The sequence below is a fragment of the Diadema antillarum genome, unplaced genomic scaffold, assembly GCF_040938485.1.
Source record: "Diadema antillarum isolate AM-2024a unplaced genomic scaffold, OU_Dant_1.0 seq00002088_RagTag, whole genome shotgun sequence".
Lineage (NCBI taxonomy): Eukaryota > Metazoa > Echinodermata > Echinoidea > Diadematoida > Diadematidae > Diadema > Diadema antillarum.
Window position 1 is genome coordinate 102,702 of NW_027272734.1, and position 22,383 is coordinate 125,084.

At 39.3% G+C, this 22,383-nt stretch overlaps 1 protein-coding gene across 1 annotated transcript in view; it reads right to left on the bottom strand.

Moving 5' to 3' along the window:
* Positions 1-277: 277 nt before the first annotated feature.
* The window catches only part of LOC139713891 (myosin-VIIa-like), a 63,834-nt gene continuing 41,728 nt past the window's right edge, over positions 278-22,383 (bottom strand). Inside the window, exons 26-44 of the mRNA XM_071625614.1 lie at positions 21,747-21,864; positions 20,536-20,667; positions 19,508-19,681; positions 18,609-18,836; positions 17,951-18,121; positions 16,591-16,835; positions 15,328-15,500; positions 14,725-14,912; positions 14,115-14,239; positions 13,426-13,574; positions 12,785-12,941; positions 10,566-10,824; positions 9,026-9,140; positions 8,473-8,559; positions 7,503-7,792; positions 6,862-6,978; positions 2,627-2,710; positions 1,648-1,767; positions 278-602 (exon numbers count right to left, since the gene is read on the bottom strand). Coding sequence (XP_071481715.1) covers positions 525-602; positions 1,648-1,767; positions 2,627-2,710; positions 6,862-6,978; positions 7,503-7,792; positions 8,473-8,559; positions 9,026-9,140; positions 10,566-10,824; positions 12,785-12,941; positions 13,426-13,574; positions 14,115-14,239; positions 14,725-14,912; positions 15,328-15,500; positions 16,591-16,835; positions 17,951-18,121; positions 18,609-18,836; positions 19,508-19,681; positions 20,536-20,667; positions 21,747-21,864 — 3,010 coding nt within the window. The 3' untranslated portion in view covers positions 278-524. The remainder of the gene's footprint in view (positions 603-1,647; positions 1,768-2,626; positions 2,711-6,861; positions 6,979-7,502; positions 7,793-8,472; positions 8,560-9,025; positions 9,141-10,565; positions 10,825-12,784; positions 12,942-13,425; positions 13,575-14,114; positions 14,240-14,724; positions 14,913-15,327; positions 15,501-16,590; positions 16,836-17,950; positions 18,122-18,608; positions 18,837-19,507; positions 19,682-20,535; positions 20,668-21,746; positions 21,865-22,383) is intronic.

The following is a 22,383-nucleotide window of genomic DNA, read 5'->3' on the forward strand; positions in this document are numbered from 1 at the left end:
TGATACAACATACAAAACCTCGGACACATATTACGAAGGTACGCTGCTTTAAAGTGTTCATTAATCTCTCCATTTGCTGCGTCACAAGCTCATCCAGGCTCGGCCATTGCTTAAATGAACACTCCACACTGGCTAAAACTTTCTGAGGAGAAAATTTTTACTATTCAATGATGAATTTATAACATTCATCATATCAATGCAGGTTATCTTCTATGTAGATGCCAAATATTTTACATATTTATTGCTCATCCTACCCTTCCCCCCCCCCCCCCAAAAAAAAAGTAATAATAAAAGACACATCGCAGAAACTGTTGGTTTTCTAAAACGTATGATTGTTCAAGAAAAACCTTTCTTAGAAATAGAAATAGAATAGATCAAACTGAATCCATGCAACCATCAGGAATACAGGACATATTACTGCTTAGACAAGGATGCTACGGCAGATTTGTCAACACGCGTCTAGTTGCGGACCTGTCAATCCAACTGCAGCTGAAGACAAGAAAGGAGAGACCCTCCGTCTACATTCATCTCACATGCTGCTTGTTCATGTTGGTCAGCATCTGACTGATGTAAGAGGTCAGCAGGTCATCCATCTTGTAGCCCTAAAGAGCAAAAGAGAAACGAAAATATGAAAAGACTTAAAGAACACTTGAAAAATATGAAGGAGTGAAAATCATCATAAGGAAAAATTGGGATGGAATGAAAGTCTTTTACTTCACTTATGTGGTATAATGTTTGAAGTTTATTCAAGTTAATGATTTTTGCATCAAGTTGTATTCATTGCAAATGATTTATGTGGATGAAGGCCAATTTTTCAATCAGTTTGACTTTGTTGACTCACTATGCAAAGGTATCTTGCAATGTAATGCATTCTTTAAATGCCGCTGCCAAAGTATGTACAATGTAAAATACAACCCCACATAACTAGAGAAAGTACTTTTATCTTTGCACACTTGCCTCAAATGAATGGATGTTCAACAAGAAGAGGCCCTTTGGACCAAGACAAAAATCACACCAATGTGCATCACAAAAGTACTCTGGTGTGGACCCATCACAACTTTTCATGAAGGATGATCCATACCAGAATCCGTATTTATCAGCCATTTATCTGAAACTATGTAGAGTGGATGCATTGGTAGATTAAGCTGTTAATTTCTGATATTTATGTCCCATATGCGTACAGAGGACTACTGTTATAACAATATCCATGGGACAAGCAGTTTTGTTTCTTTAAATCGAAATTTTGTTCTAACCGAACAAATAAACAATAACAAGACAAAGAGCCGGTAATGTTGCTGCCTGAATTTTTATTTTGTCGCAACCGGAATTTTGTTATAACCGTGTTCATTACAATGGAAGTGCACTGTATCACATCCCAGGCTGTAATCATATGAATAAACTGGCATGACTGTCTGGGTTTGCACAGTGAAAATATGCATCATAGCTGGCTTTAGGAATATAGCTGCCTGCAGGAGAAATTTCACTGGATATTTTGATACAGGGTGCAATGTTACAAAGCTACAAATGAAATTAAGAGCAGGTGTCTGGAAAACACAAACTCAACATAGAGTGTAGAGGTTTAAGTAATGATTCTCCCAGCATCATTCATTCTACTTGAATCAAGTCGACGGAGGGGGAAACACTTACAAGGGATGTCTCGCAAAGCAGTTTGGTGCCTCCGACCAGGTTTCCGATTGTCATGTGGAAGTACGTGTTCCCCGAGCTCCAGTTCGAGATCTTGGTGAAGGGGTAAGTGGCCAGAGGCTCCTGAAGAGAAATGGGCGAGTGTTTGAGAGGTAAATGACAATCCGGTTTGCTTCAATTTGTGGCAGTGAAATCATTTGGGTATACCTGCATTTAGTAACTGAACTACATCATAATGTAAAACCAGATACATTCATGCCATGAAACTTTGGCAAAGTGGAGCCAACAGCCTTTTTCGCAAAATGATACTTTCGCGAATTGCCGACCATGAAAAAATTATAAGTATACTACATGTGCTGGCATTCAGTGTATTGCGTAAACAAAAACTTTCACATGCATTTTACATTCATGAATCTCGGCTCCTCATGCAGTTCAGAAAAGTTTCATGCAAGCGTGAAATTCATGAAAGTTTCAAGCACGCAAAAATTTCTCGTTTTACAGTACAATGTCTTCATAGTACGGTTAGCGTAACAGTTTGCATACTAATTGAATTCAAGAAAGCCAGAATACACATCTAATCATCAATTGGCATCCTCATGCATAGCTTCTCTACTGTAGAATCTTTAATTCAGTAACTGTTGGAATCAATTCTGATTCTGGTGTCTATGAAGCACAGCTTGAGCTCGATCTCCTGCACAAGACTTCATAATCCAATGTACATGTGAATACACAGTCATATGTGATTACCTTCCTTGTATTCTGACTGATACGTACATATACATGATGTACTTGTATGATGGTCTATTTCCGTTGCAATGCAAGGCAAATGGAGAAAGATATTTCTGAGGTATATCGATATAATCACTCTCACATATGTATAAACAGGAATCTAATTATTTCTGTTCATTAGGTTTTTTGCCTTAAAATGGAAATAAAAGAAACCAAATGGGATAAAAGGGACAAGGAAATGTCTAATTCTTGCCTTGTTCCTGGGATCGATGAGGTTCACTCCATGTTTGTTGATTGCAATCAGCAGAATATCTGGGAGATGATTGGCTGAAGTTTGCTGCACAACAAAAATATGAAAATCAGACAAAACACACCAAAAATTAACAAACAGTAAGACTAATGTTCACAAGAAATACTCAATTCAGAACTATTAGCGGAACACAACATGAAGTCAATTTATTGAGGTAGCAGACTATCAAACTCATCATGAAAAAAAAAAAAATATGTGAAGAAAGAAACACTAAGAATGACCTGCATTGAACTAGTTAGTCTTTGAATACAGACAGTAAAGATGTCAAACAGAGGGGTGTCACTATTATAAAGTTTTTGTGTAATGAAGAAGCAGGCTTTGATCTGCATATACCAGTATGTGTATGGGATGGGGCTGGTGACCCTGGAAGTGTGTGTGTGTGTGGGGGGGGGGGGGGGGTGGAGGAGGAAGGAAAGAACCTGATCAGAAATGTGAGGAGTGGCATGCATGAAATGAAGTCCGCAAATTTACATATCACATCACTATAGATGGTCACAAACAAATTACAATATACTCACATTCAATGTGCAAAATACATTGTGTCTTCCTTGACAGTAGTGACTCTTTATCATGGTTGTGTATGTTGTCTGATACAAAATATACACTTGTACTATAATTTGAAACTGTACAACATAATATAACAAATGGTTTACTGACAGGTACATCTCCCTTGCCACTAGAAAAAGAAAAAGAAAAGAAAATTGAAATAAAATCTGGGATTTAAAGCACATTTTCAAAATAATCTGACCCCTGGCAAAAGGAAAGCGCCGAAAAAAAAAAAAAAAGATTCTGTGTTGACCTAGAAGTCATCATCCTGAAAGCAATTATTTGCTTTTGACTGAAAATAAGATACGCTAGTTATCATCAAACACCCTCATCCCTGTTAAATCTTACAACAAAGTGTGTTTGGGATCGAGAAATAAGATGACATTAAAGTCATAGCAGTTTTTAATAGTTTGAAGGCATTTCTTGCAATCAATGGTACATTGTACACACAGCCTATAGTCCATTAAATGCATTCACCATTAGATCTCTTTATATGTTTCTGTAACAAGTGCCCGAGTATTTTCCTACACACAAACAAACACACACAATGCATACTGATATTCACAAGTGAAGATACAAACTACCCTTGTAGCTCAGTAGCATTGGGCACGATCAAAAAGGAATGTATACACAGTTTTACAGCAAGATTCTAAAAGCAACTGCACAACACTGTCCGGTAATTTGGTGACATGCACAGTTGGGGGGGGGGGGGGGGTACAGTCATGCAGGTTCACATGTCATCATATATCATGAAGTGTCAAGGAAGTGGTTTTTTGCTTAAACTCCATGGTGATGACATATAAGAGATATGTATTTATGTATTATATTCATATCTTTTATATATAAATATTATGTACTTTTGCTTAGTTAGTTAACATACAATTGTAGACAGTACCTCTTTTCTTTCACAAGCCCTTCTATTAAAAAAATGTATGCTACGTATAGCATCTATGTTCAAATTAAAAAAAAAAATACATATCAACTTTGACATCAAATATCACATCAGTTGCATACCTCTGAGTCTTTTATAACAAAAGAAAAAAATCCCACATTTGCTCTCTTTTTTGCAGATTTAATCGCAAATATCTCATATTAACAAGAGTGGAGTTAACTCCTTTTGCTATCAAACTCTGTAAATGTAGAACTTTCCTTTGATTCATGGAATACCAGGGAATATTGCACTCGTTTGGGTCAACTTCCACGAAGAGTAGAAGCCGGGTAATTTTGTGCAGTTTACGCTTGCTTTACTTGATTGTATAGATGATAATAATTATATTGGATGGCCTTGATTCATGGAATATTGCACTCGTTTGGGTCAATATTGCACTCATCTTCAATTCGTGCAATATTGGCCCTAACTCGTGCAATATTCCCTGGTATCCCATTCATAGCCATTCAATATAATATAATTAACAAGAGTGGAGTTAACTCCTTTTGCAATCAAATTCTTCATATGTAGACCTTTCCTTAGACTATGTAGCCATGCAAGTGTAACTTAAGATAACATAGAGATTGTAGTTTTGCAGATTTTAAGGAGCGGTAAGTATAAATTCAGACAGTTCTGCAGTCTTGATCCAAAGACATGAACACCATGCAACTATACAGTGATAATAATATTTCCAAACAGATAAAGACAGGTATGTGATTTTTTAATTAGCACAAGCAGTGAGTATGAACTGTTAATGACATGTGACTGTTAGTACACTTGGTCATGACAGTTTATAACAAATTCATAAATACAGAATCACAAGGTGATAGAAATATACATGTTGTGGAAAAATACATGCTGCACTCTTCCTGGGGAAAAAAAGAAAAACGATAATAATACTGGGCTGATTGAAGGTTGGATATACAGAAGTGCATCGTATGCATGCAGGAGTGTATGTGGGTTGATAGAGGAATCTCCACTAACTCACCGACTGATCAGAATTGCTTTTTAATGGAGAATACATGGAAGTTTGTAACGCCACTGACTGAGAGAGAGAAATGAAATGATGAGCCAACACAGACCCTGATATAGTCCCACATATTCAAAGTGCTGTTAGAGGAATATAACCCCAAGATCCCACTACGTGAAGAAGAGAATACAGTAATATAAAACAGTCCCACAGAATGAAAGTGAAAACTACGAAAGTATGGAAACAGGTCCCATCTTATGTAAAAAAGAAGAAGAAGATTACCAAGACAATAGACTGAATCCTTGGTGAAAATGTAAATTGAGTATTATGAGAAATAATGCAATAAGACAATAATGTTTTGATCTTCATGCAGGATGACATACTAATGACATGAGAGAACACAAAAGATTGATCTGACAGTGTACAATTTACTTGTTCAGCATCTCAAACAACTTGTGCCAAATCCAGTTATCACTGTTTATCTATGGGGTCTTCAACCTGCATCAGTTTGATAAGTCTCCATCGAAAAGTCTGGCTACATGGTCTAAACATTTTAAGATGCTTTGCCAATGACGTATGAATTGACTAAAGCATGAAATATACTCAAAGTCCCTATTGAAAAGTCTGTCTATGTAGTCTAAACATAGGAATTGGAATTAGAACCAAGAGGAAAATTTGTAGAGCATCATACTTGTGTTATTGGAAATAGATCTGTACACGTGCTGTGCACAAAATCATTTCAAGAGTACAAATATATTTTATTTACACCTATTCCAAAACAAAAAGCCCAAGAAACAAAAAACAAACAAAAAAAAGACTCAAAATAATCCTAATCCGGAGCAGAGTAAAGACAGACATTAAAGCAGTATAGATGGGAAGAAAAGGCGGGTGGGCTACCAAAAAGGCGACTTGAGTATTCTTCATACACAAAATGTCACTACTTTCAGACATTTCTGGCTATCACAGATTTGAAGATTCGCTCACAAAGAGCTAGAAATGGCACACATGAGACCAGTTTACTAACAGACTAAAATTCTATGCACACATGTATCTCTTCAGGAAAAGGTTAAACTTGACCGAGACTGGCTTTACATAGCAACAACTTGGGCAAGCAAACTAGATACAAAGCACTCAAATGTGTTGAGAATTTAATACAGTCAGGTTAACATGGCAACTTGTTACTTTTTGGTTGTCTGAGGAAAACAATACATTTAGTAAATCAGCTCACTGGGATACAAAGGATACTCTCTTTTCTTTCTATTTTTTTTTACATTATTCATGGCATGATTGTTTTGCTCATGTCTTTCCAGAGCTCTGTATTTGTCAAGTGTGTCCCTACTAGTGGTCTCTGATATTTAACTGCTATAGAAAACAGGGATGCCAGTTAGAATGAAAGAGAAGGCCTGAAATACATCTACAGGTTGTACATGAAGCTCCTTTGTACACAAAAAAGCCTGAACTTTGAAAATGCCAGGGCCTGAATTCAGGCTTTTGCCTGAAAACTGGCATCCTTGAGAAAAGACCACAGGACATACACAACAGATATTTAAGCAAGACTGTTCTCTACTGCTGGACTGGGAATGAGAAAGATTATGGTTGAACACTGCATGGAGTATTGAATTAGTTTCTTTCCCTAACTTTCTGCATAATGTATGAAATCTTGTACGTAATTCTAGAGAAGTGGGCTGGAAAGGCAAATATTTGAAGCTTGTCTTCGTTGCCATGGATACTCACTCTGACTTCAAAGAAGGCGGAGCCAAAGGTCTGCCACCGGTAGATGATCTTCAAGAAGGCGATCTTGGCGTCGTCCTGAGATTTACCCGCGTGCTTGTTGTAGGCTCCAACGATGGACTGAATGAGACAAAGAAGGGGACAGAAATTACATAATAAATTTGTTTAGAGAGATCTATTGTGGATCTTAAAGGGCAGGTAATATCCAAAATGCCAGAATAGTTTAGCAGAGGATTCCTTCACTAAATTCACTAAAATCATGTAAAGATATAAATCTCCAGTAGGTCTGATGTCTTGATTGACAAGAAGTGAAAATATCAAAATGGTTGAAAATGCCAGAAGAGTAGAAATGGGTGAATTCTTCTAAAGGACAGATTCACTCCCTGGAATTTTGTTTTTGTTTTTGTTTTTGTTTTTGTTTTTGCTTTTGTTTTTGAAAGAAAGAATTCTTGACAACCCTGGGACTTCAGAGGAAAAAGCTTTTCTGTTTTTGCCTGTGTGAACTTCTCAGAGAGATGAGGCATCTCTTAGATCCTCTTCAATATCAGTACCATGTAATGGAGGAGGTATTTAGGTACCATGATACTCTTGTTATGCTTTTGGTTTTTTGTTCCCCTAATGAATTAAAGGATGAAGAGTCCTACCCTCTTCCACTCCTCTGGGGACTGCACCCTCTGAAGGTCAGCTGGTACCAGCTCCTTGAGGAGCCTCGGGATGCTCTGAAACTCAGACTTGTCGTTGTCGAAGCGGACGCGGTACTGGAGTGCGGCCAGCTGTGCGGCCTCCTCCTTCAGGCACTTGTGGTAGCCCCGCAGCAGCTTGGGCAGCTCCTGGTGGTAGTGGAAGATGATGTCGGCGTTGCGGTCCTTGCCCGGCACCGTGTTGGTCCAGAGCTTCTTCATGAAGAACACCTGGTATGTCAGGGGCATGGCACCTTTTGAAGACAAAAAATCGGCAGCGTAAGAGCAGGCAGGCAGTCATAACTTTCTTTAATTGGACCTCGTGATTCAGATTACAAAAGGATACAGATACTGTACACATAGTATATATTTGCGAGGTTTCTACTTTTGTACATTTAACGAGTTGAATGTTATTGTTTTGAGTGCAATGTTTTCTATGCAAGTTTTCTATGTTTGAACCCTAATAGAACGACTGCATCATTTTTTTACATTAGAGACCTGGTAGCGTGGGGATACATATTGTACCATGGAGTGTGAAGGCTTGCCCTGCTTGAATATATTTGAGAACCCCGGAATGGATTGAGTGCAACTCTATCGCTGTTCTCTGTGTAAGTATACACACAGTCAAAGAATCTTGACAGGAGTTGACCATTAGAGATGAGCAAATGCCTCCATGCACATACTCGCTGGCGGGTGATATTCGTGGTCTTCGAATATACCCCAGCAGGCAGCAAATGAATTGGGACACCCATGAATCCCCCTCCCACCCTACCAGGGCCCTGTTTTAAAAAAGAGTTAAAATTAATTAAAACGTTGATTTCTAACATAAGTCTATGGCAGCCTGTGTGCCAAGGAAATTTAAAATCGATTATATCTTTTAAAAAACAGGGCCCAGGTCTTCAAGGACCAGGGTACTCAAGAGCTGAAGACTCACCATCCCTGTTTGGTCTAGCCTTGCGAATCCAGTCAGTCAGGTGGCGCACAAAGTCAAAGAAGAAGTCGCCCTCTGGAACGCTTATCACTGTACGGAGAGAAGTGTGAAAACATTTGAGGTACACTCTGGACTTGCTCTAATCTGCCAATCATTCAACACGGCTCACATAGTGTTGATGGACTTGCTTTGACGGTCACTTACAAAGTATTCTCAAAACGAGCATACAAGCAGCAAATGGGCTTTCACAATATTTAGCCATTACTATATTTTTCAAAACTACTGGAATTTAAAACAGGAAAAGATATCAAGTGGCATACTCTCACCAGAAAATGTAAACTAAGTTTTGACTTGTAAGATTGAAGAAAAGTAATTACGGAGATGACACACTATATGGAACTTTAACAGAGCAATGATAAAAAATAACGATGTTAAAAAGATAATAATTCAAAGATTAAAGTAAATACTCTCATTTTAATTCTATGTGCAGTTATTTGGGGTTTGACTACAATCAAAATACTGCTGGCATGAGTTTTTGTTATGGGAGTGGTCATACCTTTATCAACAATCTTGACAAAGAGGCTGAATCCCTCGGGGGAGACCAGCCGGAGTCGCTGACTGATGTTACGACAAAAGTCCTTGGCCCTCGTTCCAGAGTCCACCTCAAAGGCCTTGGGATTGCAATGAAAGGGTCAATCATCTCAAGTGTTACATCATCACATTATCATCGGCTGAGAACCAAAACATGTATTGGGTGGTTAGTATCACATCTAAGAGCTCAATCTCCTCTAAATTGTGGTGTCAGTTCTTAATTATTTTCATTTTCATTAAAATGTTGAAAATCAAAACCACGAGCCTCGGGCAAAATTTTACCCTACATTTGGAACAAAGCTTAAAAATCTACACACTTTTGATTAAATAAACTCTTCATGAAAATTGATTGCTTTGTTTTTATTTACACTAAAAAATCTTAGAATGCAGTAGCGCCCTTCTGGTTCTCAGCTGACAATATACGTGTACAATGAATGCTACAATGTGCATTTACTATGTGTGTCATATATCATGAGTTATATATTATGTGTTACATGTACATACATAAATCATTTGGCATTCACAAATTCATTTATGGTATGTGTGGCTGAGTTTGTTTGTTTTCATTTTCCATCTGTCAAGACTGCTGGATAGCCCATAATTCAGCAGCACTAGCGAGTGATCTGTGGAGTCCAGTTGGTTGTGAGGCCAGTGAGGGGAGGCACTGCACCAGGTTATGCACCCTGCTCTTTGTGATGAATGAAGGACGCACAATTTTTTGAAGTGTGTGTGGGTTGTGACTCTCTCACACACGAGACCTCCATTTTATGTCCTATCCATGGGACAGAATGTTCTGCCTCTGCTACAGGGGATGGTATGATAGCACACATTGCTGAGTAAGATTCGCTTGGATTCGAACCCATGCCCATCAAAGCTGTTTCTAACCACATACACATACAAGAAGTCCATCATTCATTCTATCTAAGGGGAAAAAGTATGCCTCTCCTACTAGAGGGGACAGCAGCTAGTCTTACTGAGACTTGAACCTGTGACCTTCTGATTGATAGGCAGGAGTGCATGAACCAGCCCATCACCGCAGAACTTCTCCATGTATATCAAGTTATTTGTATGTTACAAAGTTGTGCATCTGCCTTCAGTAACCTCCCTTTTATTCTTTCTCTCTCTTGAAGGCATTATTTACCATTTGCAGATGAAACAAAACCCAGATTTAGTGCTTCAAAATAGCTCTAATAATGTGAGTTAGGGATAGAAACAACCATTGTAAAAATTTTTTAATCAGGATAATCACTGTTAAGTATTGTTAAATATACAAAATGCAAACAATAGTTATAATGAAACTGTTTCTAGACTAACCATCTACAGTTATGGCTTAATGAGAAAAATACTGATATCTCCTTATATTTTAGGCTTTACTGCAAAAATTTTATATGATATGATGTTTTGTGATGCAACTGACCCACACATATGCATCAAATGTCATAACTGGAAAATTTTAAAAATCACCGCTCCCAAAGGTAAACAGGGCCTTTAAGCAATAACCTCACCTCGTCCGTATCGTCGGGGAAGTAGACTTTGTGGAAGATCTGGGTCGTCTTGTGCTGTATGGCCTCCACCTCCACCAAGTGGGGTGGATACTTGCGCTGGCCGTAGCGCATCGTCTTCTGCAGCCGATTCAGGCAGTTGAGCGCCAGCTGGTGGCGAGCCGAGCGCAGGAACTTGGTGACCTCGGGCAGCAGGGTCTGGCTACAGGCGAAGATTCCTGTCACCAGCCACATCAACTCCCAGCCTCGCTCCTCACTCAACCTGTCAAGTCACACAAGAAGCCCCAGATTAATCAAACCCACGTCTTAAGTTTCGTCCCTGGACTAAAACTAGCATGGAATAGGCGTACCTTGCACATGCATGCTCATTCATGTATTCAAAGATCCAGTAGTGTAGGGTACAGTGTACCATGGAGTGAAGGACTGGACAAACTTTGACATATCACGAGAATCCCTGTAAGGAGTTGTGTAAGGCTTTATCACTCCATCTACATGTACACACACAGCTGAAGAATCTAAACTGGAGTCGACCGTTACCGACGAGGTACGTTTCAATGCACATATTCATGAGGCAAATCTCTCGTTTGAAGAAGCTACACCCCTGTAGACATTGCCAGTGTATATCTTGGCAATCAAGGACTTAAAAACCAAAGATATAAAACACCTGTTTCTTGACCCTGGCCTAATCTAAGCATCAGTCACCGCCACGGGGGGGGGGGGGGGGGGGGCACCCGCGAGAGGAGGAGATTGTTTTGGTTTTGGCATGGGCTATGTAGCTCCATGGTGCGTGTGTGTGTCGACAAACTTCTACAATGCTCTCCTTCTTATTCCTGTATTTTTGTTATTTATGGGTCAATTTTTTTCGTTCGAAATTCAAAATGGATGACTATAGAATTTCTCAATAGAATATAAAATCTAAAACTTTAGAAAGAATAGAGAAAATTGAGTGCACTTTGAATGGTCTGCCACAGGCAGATATCCTTATCATGCTCTTGCTTAATGCTTAATATGACAGCTGTTGCAGTCATTAAACCCTGGCTTGGCCTCCAGGTTTGCCACGCCTGAGTAGAAAGTTATTTTGCAGTGGGCAAATACATCTACTCCCACTTCTCAAACGAGGAATCGTTAGGGGGGTATAGCACCCCATCAGCTTCGTTTGGCGATGGGGTCTCGCCTCAAACTGGGGTTTGACGACATGTGCTAAGGAGGGCTATTTGTGGTTTTCAAATGTAGTGCACTGAACAGCGAATGAAGATCAATATGTGACCCGCTACCACAAAAGAATCCTAAAGTCGCTGACGGCTGAGACGAGAAAATCACGTTTGAAGTCAGATCATCAAAATCGGTCAAAACGATCGGATTTCTAATTTCGGCATAATTTTGTAGTCTAATGTATCCTCCAATATCTGCCGAAATTTGGAAGCTAAATGATGGAAGGAAAGGCCAGAAAATAGCGTTTTTCTGGGCCATGATTTTTCTGACTTTCAACGGAACAGAAACGTGTCCGAAGATTTGGATTTAGCGCCGCAGCTAGACCCCGCCCCTAGCAACGAGGAAGTGATCTTATTGGTCAGGGCGTGGCATCCTGGTTAGTGATTGGTCGTGCTAGACCGCTGGCGCTAAGCTTGAATGAACATCACGGTGGTTGCTCGGAGCGTACCTTCTATTGTCAAGCGGTGAAAACTGTCTTGCCTCCCCTTGATCATGATAGCGTGGGAAGGAAAACTTTGAAGGCAGTTTTCTCGAAACGCTGATTTCCTAAACCACTCGACATGCGCTAACAAAATCATGGATATCTCCGCAACCGAGTACTTTTATGAGTCGTGTAATATATGAAATTAAAGGGGAAGAGTAAGGAAATAACATCATGTCATTTTCAGAAAATTGTCCTCCCCCGACTTTCGGATCCTTTTGTTGTAGCCGGTAACATATAACAGGGCCACCCTTCACTCCCCACAGTATTGTACCTTTGTGTCTCTCAGTATAACCAATGTGTCACACATGCATTTCTTTGCTCAGACTTTGCATAAACCATAGACTACAGTGCTGTTTAAAATCATAAGCTTACAGGGTGATAAAATGTCTAATCAATTTGCAGTTTCTACAAAGTGCACTTAGTAACTCAAAAGAAATCCATTATAAGATGTGTGTAATGAACTTTGAAAGCAATATGTTATCATCATTTTTGCTGTGATAATCATCGTCATCATGGCACAATGTACCTGTTTCTGTTGTCTGTGAGTTGTTTGATAATCTGGCAGTATACTTCATCCTTGAGGGGCTCCGACTTCAACGCTGGCTCAAAGATGCGGTCCGACAACTCGTTGCCGTGGCGAATTGCACGCTTGCCGGGGAAGTCACCCATATACTTCAGGATAGGTGTGAAATGTCAAGGAGAAAATTTTGCCTGCATGATATGGTGATGAACGCATCTGATACAAGATGACAATATACATGTACCCATACTTCTCTTATGACAATTCTACCTGCTAAATGCTATAAATAATGTTTTCATGGCATGCAAAACCTTTCATTGGCTTTCACAGAAACAAGTGTACACGTGTATCTGCGCCATGTTTATGTTAAGAATGATGAGGGCATTAAGTTGCCTCTAAAGCAATGTGTTTGAGGCTCCTTAATGCCCTTATCATTCTCACTGACGATTCGTTACCAAATATCTACAAATATTAGATAATGCATTCAAAGCAAGTTAACCATAATAACAATAACAGCATACTGAGAATGAGAGAAAGAATGATAGAAAGATTGAGGAGTGATAAATTGTGCTTGAAAGAAATAAGAGGAAGAGGGATTGTCTCTCTTCAGTGGCAGTGAGAATAGTGTCTGATGTTGAAAAGGATATCTTCAAAGATTCGGCAAGCCTCCATGGAGAGCTCGGTATTCTGTAGGAGCTTCTTGAGGAGAGGTTGTCTCATGGGTTCCTTGGTGTGGTTCCAGATGTTTTCCCTTGTCCTTCGCATCGCCTTCCCAATGGTACGCTTGGGTGGGGCTCTGTGACAGTGGGAAGAATAAACAACTCTTTTTACAGATTTTGGTTCCTATAAAGAGTCTGAATATGCATTAAAGTGAATAAATATTAAAAGAAAAATGGAAACAGGTTCATTACAGCTCAAGATGACACTCCTCTACTATTATTACTACTACTGCTACTACTTCTACTGTACCATAATGATGATGCTCACCGCCAATAACATCTTCATCATTATTAACATTATCATTATAATTATCTTCATACTACTCAACTTCAACATCATCTTTATCAGAAACAAATCAATGTTGTCATCATCATCATTAGTAATATCAACATCATCTTCATTATTGCTGTCACTGGCACTATTGTCACTGTTATCATCATACTCCAATTTAACATCACCTATATCAGGCATATCAATGTCATCATCATCATCATCATCATCATCATCATCATCATCATCATCATCATCATCATCATCGATATCAAAATCATCATCATCATCATCATAACTACCACCACCATCACCGCAAGCCATTGGGTCATCCTGGCAGATGTACCTGAAGTGATCTATAGAGAACTCTTCTAGGGAGTGCTGTTTGTTGGGGATCTCCTGGCTCATGGCTAAGTCGGCTGGACCAATGGTGCGGTCGGTCATCTCACCCGGGTGCATGGTGAACAGAGCCTGGGTGTGGAAAGTAAAACAGTTGAAGTAAAGTTCTGGACTGATGAAAAGATGATGCATGGTATGGAGGAGAAAAGCACGCTCCTGTATAATACATCCAAAGCAAAGTCTAGCTCATTGAAGGGTGGACTCTTTGAAGTGAACAAAACAAAATATAAAACAAAACCAAAAAACAGCTACTTCTCAAAATAACTTGCATGCTGAAGATATGAACATTCACTGTATGAAACTTTTGTGAATTGACTGAGTGGATAAACTGTATGGGATTGCTTTGTAGTTACTCATTATAGTGACTTAGTCTCTTTACTGTTCAAGTAATATGTTGTTAGAAAATACAGCAGATGAAATCATAAGAACATACTGCTGAACTGATAGCACCTTAAGTCAATAAAATACTACATGGCCACTGCAGAGAGTGACTGGACATTAGCCTGTCATCATTGTTGCCACCAGGGGTGGGGTGGAGTGGAGACAACAACACTCACCACAACCTCTTGAGCAGGCTTGGTCTTGGTCGGCAGGACGTAGACGCACTCGGCGGGGAAGTCCCCCTTCTGGTTGGTGCGGTCATTCTGGCCGTAGCACCAGCCGCTGTTCATCCCCTGCTCACCGTTCTCCTGCTCTAGGATGATGAGGTCGCCTCGCTGGAAGTTGAGGTATGATGACCCTTGACCTGTGGTCAGAAAGGAAACCAATCGATGCTTGACCTCACATATTCTCAGATCAAAGAGCAGGTGATTCCAGCCTTACACTTCTTCTCTCATCATGGTGGACAGTCATTTCTAACCTACTTAAATCGATTGTTGATTCACCTCTCCAAAATTCTCAAAAGAAAACTGATACTTTTCATGGCTCATTAAAAAGTAAGATGTCTGTATGGAAATCATTCTTTGACCTACTGATGTATGATTAAGCGATAACAAATTAACCATTTATTGAATTGATATATTTCATGATACAAAAAGCAAATAAAGAAAAAAAAACTGATTCCATAAGTGAGTGGAATAATGAATAAAGAACAAAAGGTTGGTGATTAATAACATGAGGACAAGCAGAAGAGAACAATGAAGAAAAATCAAGTGTCATACTTTGCTGCTTTGGGCTGTCTTGGAGCGCCACCACGTATCTTGACCGCTTCTTGAGGCCGTCCAGGAAGTAGACAATGAGGTCTCGGATGTCCTCAGCATTGGACGAAGTGAAGGTGAATTCTTCCCCCTTGACTGTCAGTAGGGTGAAGCTCTGTCCATGCAGTTTGCCAGTCCTGTGGTCAAGGGGTAACAACGAGACAAGATGACCAGATAAACTACTGTTGATAGGCCACTATTTGCCACTGTGAGGTGATATCTCTACCATACACGGATATGGGTATGTACAGTCAGACCTGTCTATAGTCACTATCCAAGGAAGAAGAAAATTGTGGCCATTACAGACAGGTGGATGCTAAAGACAGAGTCTTATCATGAAGTTGCTCTAAGGTGTGTGTGGTGTTTTTTTAGCAGCTGTATATGGCACATGGCCACTATAGACAGGTGGCCGCTAAGGCAGGTTTGACTGTATGTCACAACATACACAATTACAATGGTCCTCATTTGAGACACACTACCCTCTTTTACAGTTTAGATGCTGCCAAGCATTGACCGCTCAAAATTTGCTCACTAAACCTATAGAACTGAATAGACAAGCAGATGGCTAGATGACAAGAAAGATATCTATTTCACCATTAACTGTAGTTGATAAATGCTACACCTTAACTGTCAAAGAGTCTATAAGTATTTCTCTTTTGTTAGAAAAAAAGTCTCAAATTCTTGGCTCAGAGAGAAAGGTTTGCTCCTTTGGAGATGAATGGAGATGCAAGTGCTTACAGAAGGACGTTTATACTGCATTTAAAGGTCCTGTTTACCTTTGGGAGCAGTGATTTTAAAAACGTTCAAGATATCACTCTTGATGCATATGTGTAGGTCAGTTGTATCACAAAACATCCTACCATATAAAAAGTTTGCAATAAAGCCAAAAACATAAGGAGATATCACTATTTAAATCATAACTGTAGACAGTTTAGTCTGGAAACATTTTTATCATAACAATTGCTATTTTGAGTATTTAACAATACTTAACATCGAATATACTGGTTCAAATTTTTACATTGGTTGTTTTTTTCCTAACTCACACTTTACAACTATTTTGAAGCACTAATGCTGAATTTTTGTTTCATCCGCAAATGGTAAATTATGCCTTTAATTTAATTATGCCTTTATTAATTATACCTTTTATCAATTATACCTTTAATTATGCCGTTACAGAAAACGATGAAAATAATATTGTTCTTTCTTTTTCATGAGTATATTGCTCACCTGCTACTGGACACCTGGGTGATCTCTGGGAAGGACAGTTCAAGTAAGACCTGCTCGAGGTCGTCAACCACGTAGACACCCGTCCAGTTGACGGCGATGATGACCTCGTTCTTGGGGAGGCTGGGTCCGGAGAACTTGTAGGCCTCGTAGAAGCGTGAGAAGAGGAGTGGCCACCTGAGCTGGGCGTACCGGACCACGTCTTCCTTCACCAGCATGGGTTTGGCATGGTCCTTCACGTAGTAGCTCTGTCAGAACACAGCCAGCATAGACAAGAAGGGTAATTAATTCAGCTAGAGAGGTTTAACACTTTCTGTGTCGGGGACTTTGGACAGTGTGTACAATGCTATGGGGTCTATCAGCACTCAAAGTATACAAAGACTTAAATCAAATGGCAACTTACATCATAAGAAGTTGGTTATGTCAATTGAAACGAAAAAAGGTGAGCTAAAATACTACTGCAAATCTTCACGATTTGAAAGGAGCAAAGAATTTGTCAAATGCAATGCTGTCCTACAGATGTATACACTATGTATAAAGGCTTCTGAGAATGATATCAAAATATACATAATTCATTTCAAAGCATCCCCAGTGTATCTTCAGAAAGCAATAGCACATAGATATCAATAGGAACAAACATACATTACTAGTAATCAGAAAAATTGTAAATAGAATCTTCATACTTTTTCATTTTTCACAAGCCACTCAATACGGTACGCATGACAAATATTCCACACCCATTCACTGCACAGAGTAATGTAATCTACAGTCTAAGGGAAACTTTCACAAGTGTCAACATTAAAGGGACTGTACAGTACTGGTTGTGGTGAGGATTCAGGTTTACAACATTTTTGGGTGAGATAATGAGAAACCTCTCATGAAATATGAAAGAGCATGTAATTTTAAGGAGGAATCAACATTTATTTGATGAAAATTGGCCTTGAAATGGCTGAGATATCAAAAAAAGCGACCCTAATAAAATCAACAGAATCAACAGAAATAGAAATAATAAAATTAAATTTTGCCTTGTTTTTACATATCTCAGTCAGTTCAAAACCTATTTTCACCAAACAAACTTTTGATTCCCCTTAGAATTGTATGCTCTTTAACATTTCATAAGAGTGGTTTCTAAATATCTCGCAAAACGCTACAAGCTGAATCTTCACTTCAACAAGTACTGTATTGTCCCTTTAAAATCTAAACAATAAAAGAATTACATGTACTTGACATTGGATGACATACAGAATATGACTTCATTCAAACTACACTGCATAATTCTTGTAGTATGACAACAGCAACATACGCATTGTATACAGTCATCATTAGCTATGTTTCTTTTTTACTTGCTCCCTACTGAACTCACATTACTGTGCTGCCTGACGATCATCTGGGCCCATCTCTCGGCTGTCTTGGCCCCGGTCATGGAGTTGTCGGGGATGTAGGAACCGACTAGTTTGATGAGACGTTCATACTGCATGTCACTCTGGTATTCCACATAGTACTGCTGGGCTGCAATGGCTGCCAAGTCCTCATCCTGAGTGAAAGGAAAAATATACAAGCACTGGTTAAGACTAGTCACTGTTTTTTTTTTTGTGTGTGCTAACTTCATGTTTGTATGAAATGTTCCAAAATGACAGCAATATTTTTGTTACAGAAAGAACAAATACACCTAATTAGGCAATCAAATTCATAACTGGGCAGTTTTTCAAATTATCAATAAATGACTTATGCCAATTATTTTCTGGCTACTACTAAAAATACTGATCAATTCAGTGCTTATTTACGTTGATGTAGGGCAATTTGTAAATCAGTTGCAAAGCCAATCATTTTGTTTGGAGTTGTAATTTGTTTAGAGGGTGCGATGACTTTGAAAGAACATCATCATTATACACATAGGTGCAATAATCATTTGTAGTAATATCATATGCCTAAGATTACCATTACTACTATCCTATCAATTATTGAAATATAGATTATGAAACTTTATCAAATGAAAGAAGACAAAGGTGCACTGCAATCACCTTGTCACATCGGTACTCTCCAAACTTGACGCCCCTCACGATCTGTTGGTAGATGAGGTTGGTGCCAACAGGGTCAGCGCCGGGTTCGTGCCAGGGGGCGAAGATCTCCTTGCGGAAGAAGAGCCTCCAGGGAGCGTTCCTCTCCTGGGCGCCTTTCTCCTTGGCGTACTGCTCGCACTGTGAGATGGCGTCCATCACGTGGTCTCCACCACTCCCAAGGGAGGACACCTTCAAACAAGATGTCATGGAGAATTGATAAAGTTTGTTGTCTTCAACTCCCTCAAGTGAATGATAGTACTTCCTCATCTTTTGTCATATTTTTGTGGAGTCATTAATGGTAATGTAATATTGCAATCAAAGTCTTTTTTTTTTTGTATGCTGTTCACTTATACAGCTGTAGATCGTTTACTGTTTCTATTGTATACTTTTCTTATTTGCAAACTTATCATGAAATATTTTGAATAACAGAGATATTGATTTTGTGTAGTCTTTTAATATTCAATCCTTGATTGAGCTGACCAATGGATGTGAAGCCATATCATGGCACTGACAGTGACTTAATGTCGCCTCTCTTTCATTCTCTCTTGAGTTTATTCATAATCTATAAGCATCCAGAAAGGCATTGTAAACATGAATGAATTGAACTGGCTTCAGCTCAGTGGTATAGTGCCTCTGCTCAGCACGCAGTATGTGATGTGGGTTCAAATCCCGAGCTAGTTCCTTCTTTTTCATTTGGTGTTCATAATGATACAGATAGAGCACAGGATCTCATCAACAGAGAGTGACAGTAAATAGAGAAACCTCTATATCACTTTTAATAGAGAAACATCTACATCACATGGCTGGACATCACTATGTAAGGATTGTGAGAGAAAGAAGAGTATGAAAGCTGAACTAACCTTCTCAAAGAGGGCGATGTAGAGGGAGAAGCCAAATTGGTCCTTGAGTCCGATCTTCTGGGCCAACAGCTGGCACAGCTCCCTGGCAGTTGTGGCAGAGTCAGCCAGGAGGGTGCGGGTGGTCCCATCCATGAAGGTGATGGGAAGCATCAGGGGGTTCTTGGTCTTGGTGGCCTGAGGGGTTACCATGGCGATGGAGACAAAATCCACCGCATACTTTTAACTTTGATTTCAAAGTCTTCTGGCCAATACATCATATTACCGAGAAATCACACATTAACTTGTCAGTCTCCTTCATGTAATTCCAGACATTGATATCAAACACACATTACAGGTCATTCATCTTTTTAAAAGAAAATAATCTGAGAATTTGGGCCAAATATGAATGAATGGAACTTGAGTTTTTTCTTGAGGTATACAATGTATAACCTGTTACGTTTTTGTAAATTAGACCAATAGCTGAATTATGATGACAACTGTATCACCACTTCAACTACTATACTACTATCACTGCTCTTACTAATTTCACCAATCAAAATAACAATCATGATAATGATGATGATTATAATAATAATAACAATCATAATTATAGTTATATTATTACTACAGACAGATAGAGACAGAGACATGAACATAGGTTCAGGATTAAGGGGCACTACGGCTTCAAGTCTAAAAATGTCTATTTATTTGATTTGATTTGATTTGATTTATCCATTCTTTGTATGGCATCATTTACATTTTTTTTATTAACATAATAAAACATAATATATACAAATATGATACTCATTATAGCTAGTTTCTACAATTTCAACAATTTTGATTACACATACATCTGTGACATAATTACAGTACATGCGTTATGGATTACCATACAGAATGGTCTCCAATAATAAGCTATAAGCTTGACCCTTCGGCAACCGATGATACAATATGTCTATTGCGTGAATATTAAATAAAACACTTTAGACAATAGCACATTCATACAAGAACTATTCTTCCCTTGAGAGATATCAGTAGAGGTCACTGACCTGTAGCTCCAGCCAGCTGGGTGGCTGGCTGCGGGTGCCATTAGCCAGGGTCCTCCTGAGTCTCTCCTCACAGTAGGCTGCATAGCCTGGAGGACCTTGAGTCATGATGAAGCAGCGGAGGAACTTCACAAACTGGAGGAGAACAGAGAACACCATCACAATCATCATTACCATCATCATCTTCTTCATTATCATCATCATCATTACCATCATCTTCTTCATCATTATCATCATCATTACCATCGTCATCATCGTCATCATCGTCATATCATCATCTTCATCATCATCATCACCACCACTACCACTACCACCACCATCACCACCACCATCATCATCACCACCACTACCACCACCACCACCATCATCACCATCATCACCATCATCACCATCATCATAATCACCACCACTACCACCATCATCACCATCATCATCACCATCATCACCATCATCATCACCATCATCACCATCATCACCATCATCATCACCATCATCACCATCATCATCATAATCGCCACTAATTCAGTTGGCACAAATATGCACTGCTATGACATAGATGAGCTCACGCCAACCTTCCCTATGATCCGTTACCTGATGGGATGCAGCCAGGCAACTTTAGACGTGTGTACGTTTTCAGTCCCAAGTTGTTAATGATCTCCTTCATCTTTCACTCTTCTTTAAATAAGTCTTTTCCATACAAGTTCTTTTCTCAGCCAGTACATAAAATCATATCTTTTAAAAGAAGACTGCACATAAAGTTGCTTCGGTAAGAACATCTCTGAAAACTTGCTCGGGCAATGTTGGACACATCTCTAGGCTGGAGATTTGCCAACCTTAATCAAGGCACATAAACTGCATTTACGTCAAAAAAAAAAAAATGAATGACAACATCACTAATAATAGTGATAGTAATGATGATGAGGACACATCAGTTTGCTTGGGGGTACAGGCAGGAGAATATCCAGTTTAAGAGATGCTTACGGTTTGAGTCTCTTTGAGGACGATGATTAAAACAATGATGACAATAAGATCATGGGGCTTCATATTCATTCCACATTCAACACTCACTTGGAGAACACACCTCTTTGAACAAAATCTTCAATATTAGTATGCTCTGATGTGTTTTGAATTGATTAAAGGATGAAGTCTGGCTGTCAAAGAGCAATTGAGATGACAAATGTGGTGACCAAGAGTGCGAAGGGGTTTGTCCTTACCCGGTCCGTGGGTGCAAAGCATCCCACGCAGAGGGAGAGGAGGATCCAGCCTCGTGGGAGACTTGTCCTTGAAGGATTGTTGGTCAGCTGTTTGCAGATCATACAGTAGATCTCATCCCTGGATTAAAACAGAAGAGATAACACCATGTGTTAGCTTGTTACCATACATGTTTGTCTCAACATCTGTGACAGCATCTAAGACAATTAAGAGGAAGCTTGTCATGGTCATAATTATGTGAAAAAAGTAAGAGCAACGAGAAATGGAACAGCAGAACTCTGAACCTCTGAGATTTACACTGGCTTTATACAGAATAGATCCTACACTAAACAATTCTTGTAATATTCTCCCTATATATCTTCATCCATGACTCAGCGAAGTACAATGTACCCGATATACTTTGAAAAAATTTGAGTCTCCCAATGTGCCTGATATATATTTGACACTTGCAGCTTATAAGTTGTGCCTCACTACCACAAAATATGCAGCCAATGTCACAGACAGCCAGTTAGAATGGCAGAGAGGGCCTGAAGTTCACCTACATGAAGCTGTTTTTGACACAGTTGTAATGCCTGAACTTTGTTACTACCAGGGTCTGAATTCAGGGTCTGAAAACTGGCATTACTGAGAAATATCCCC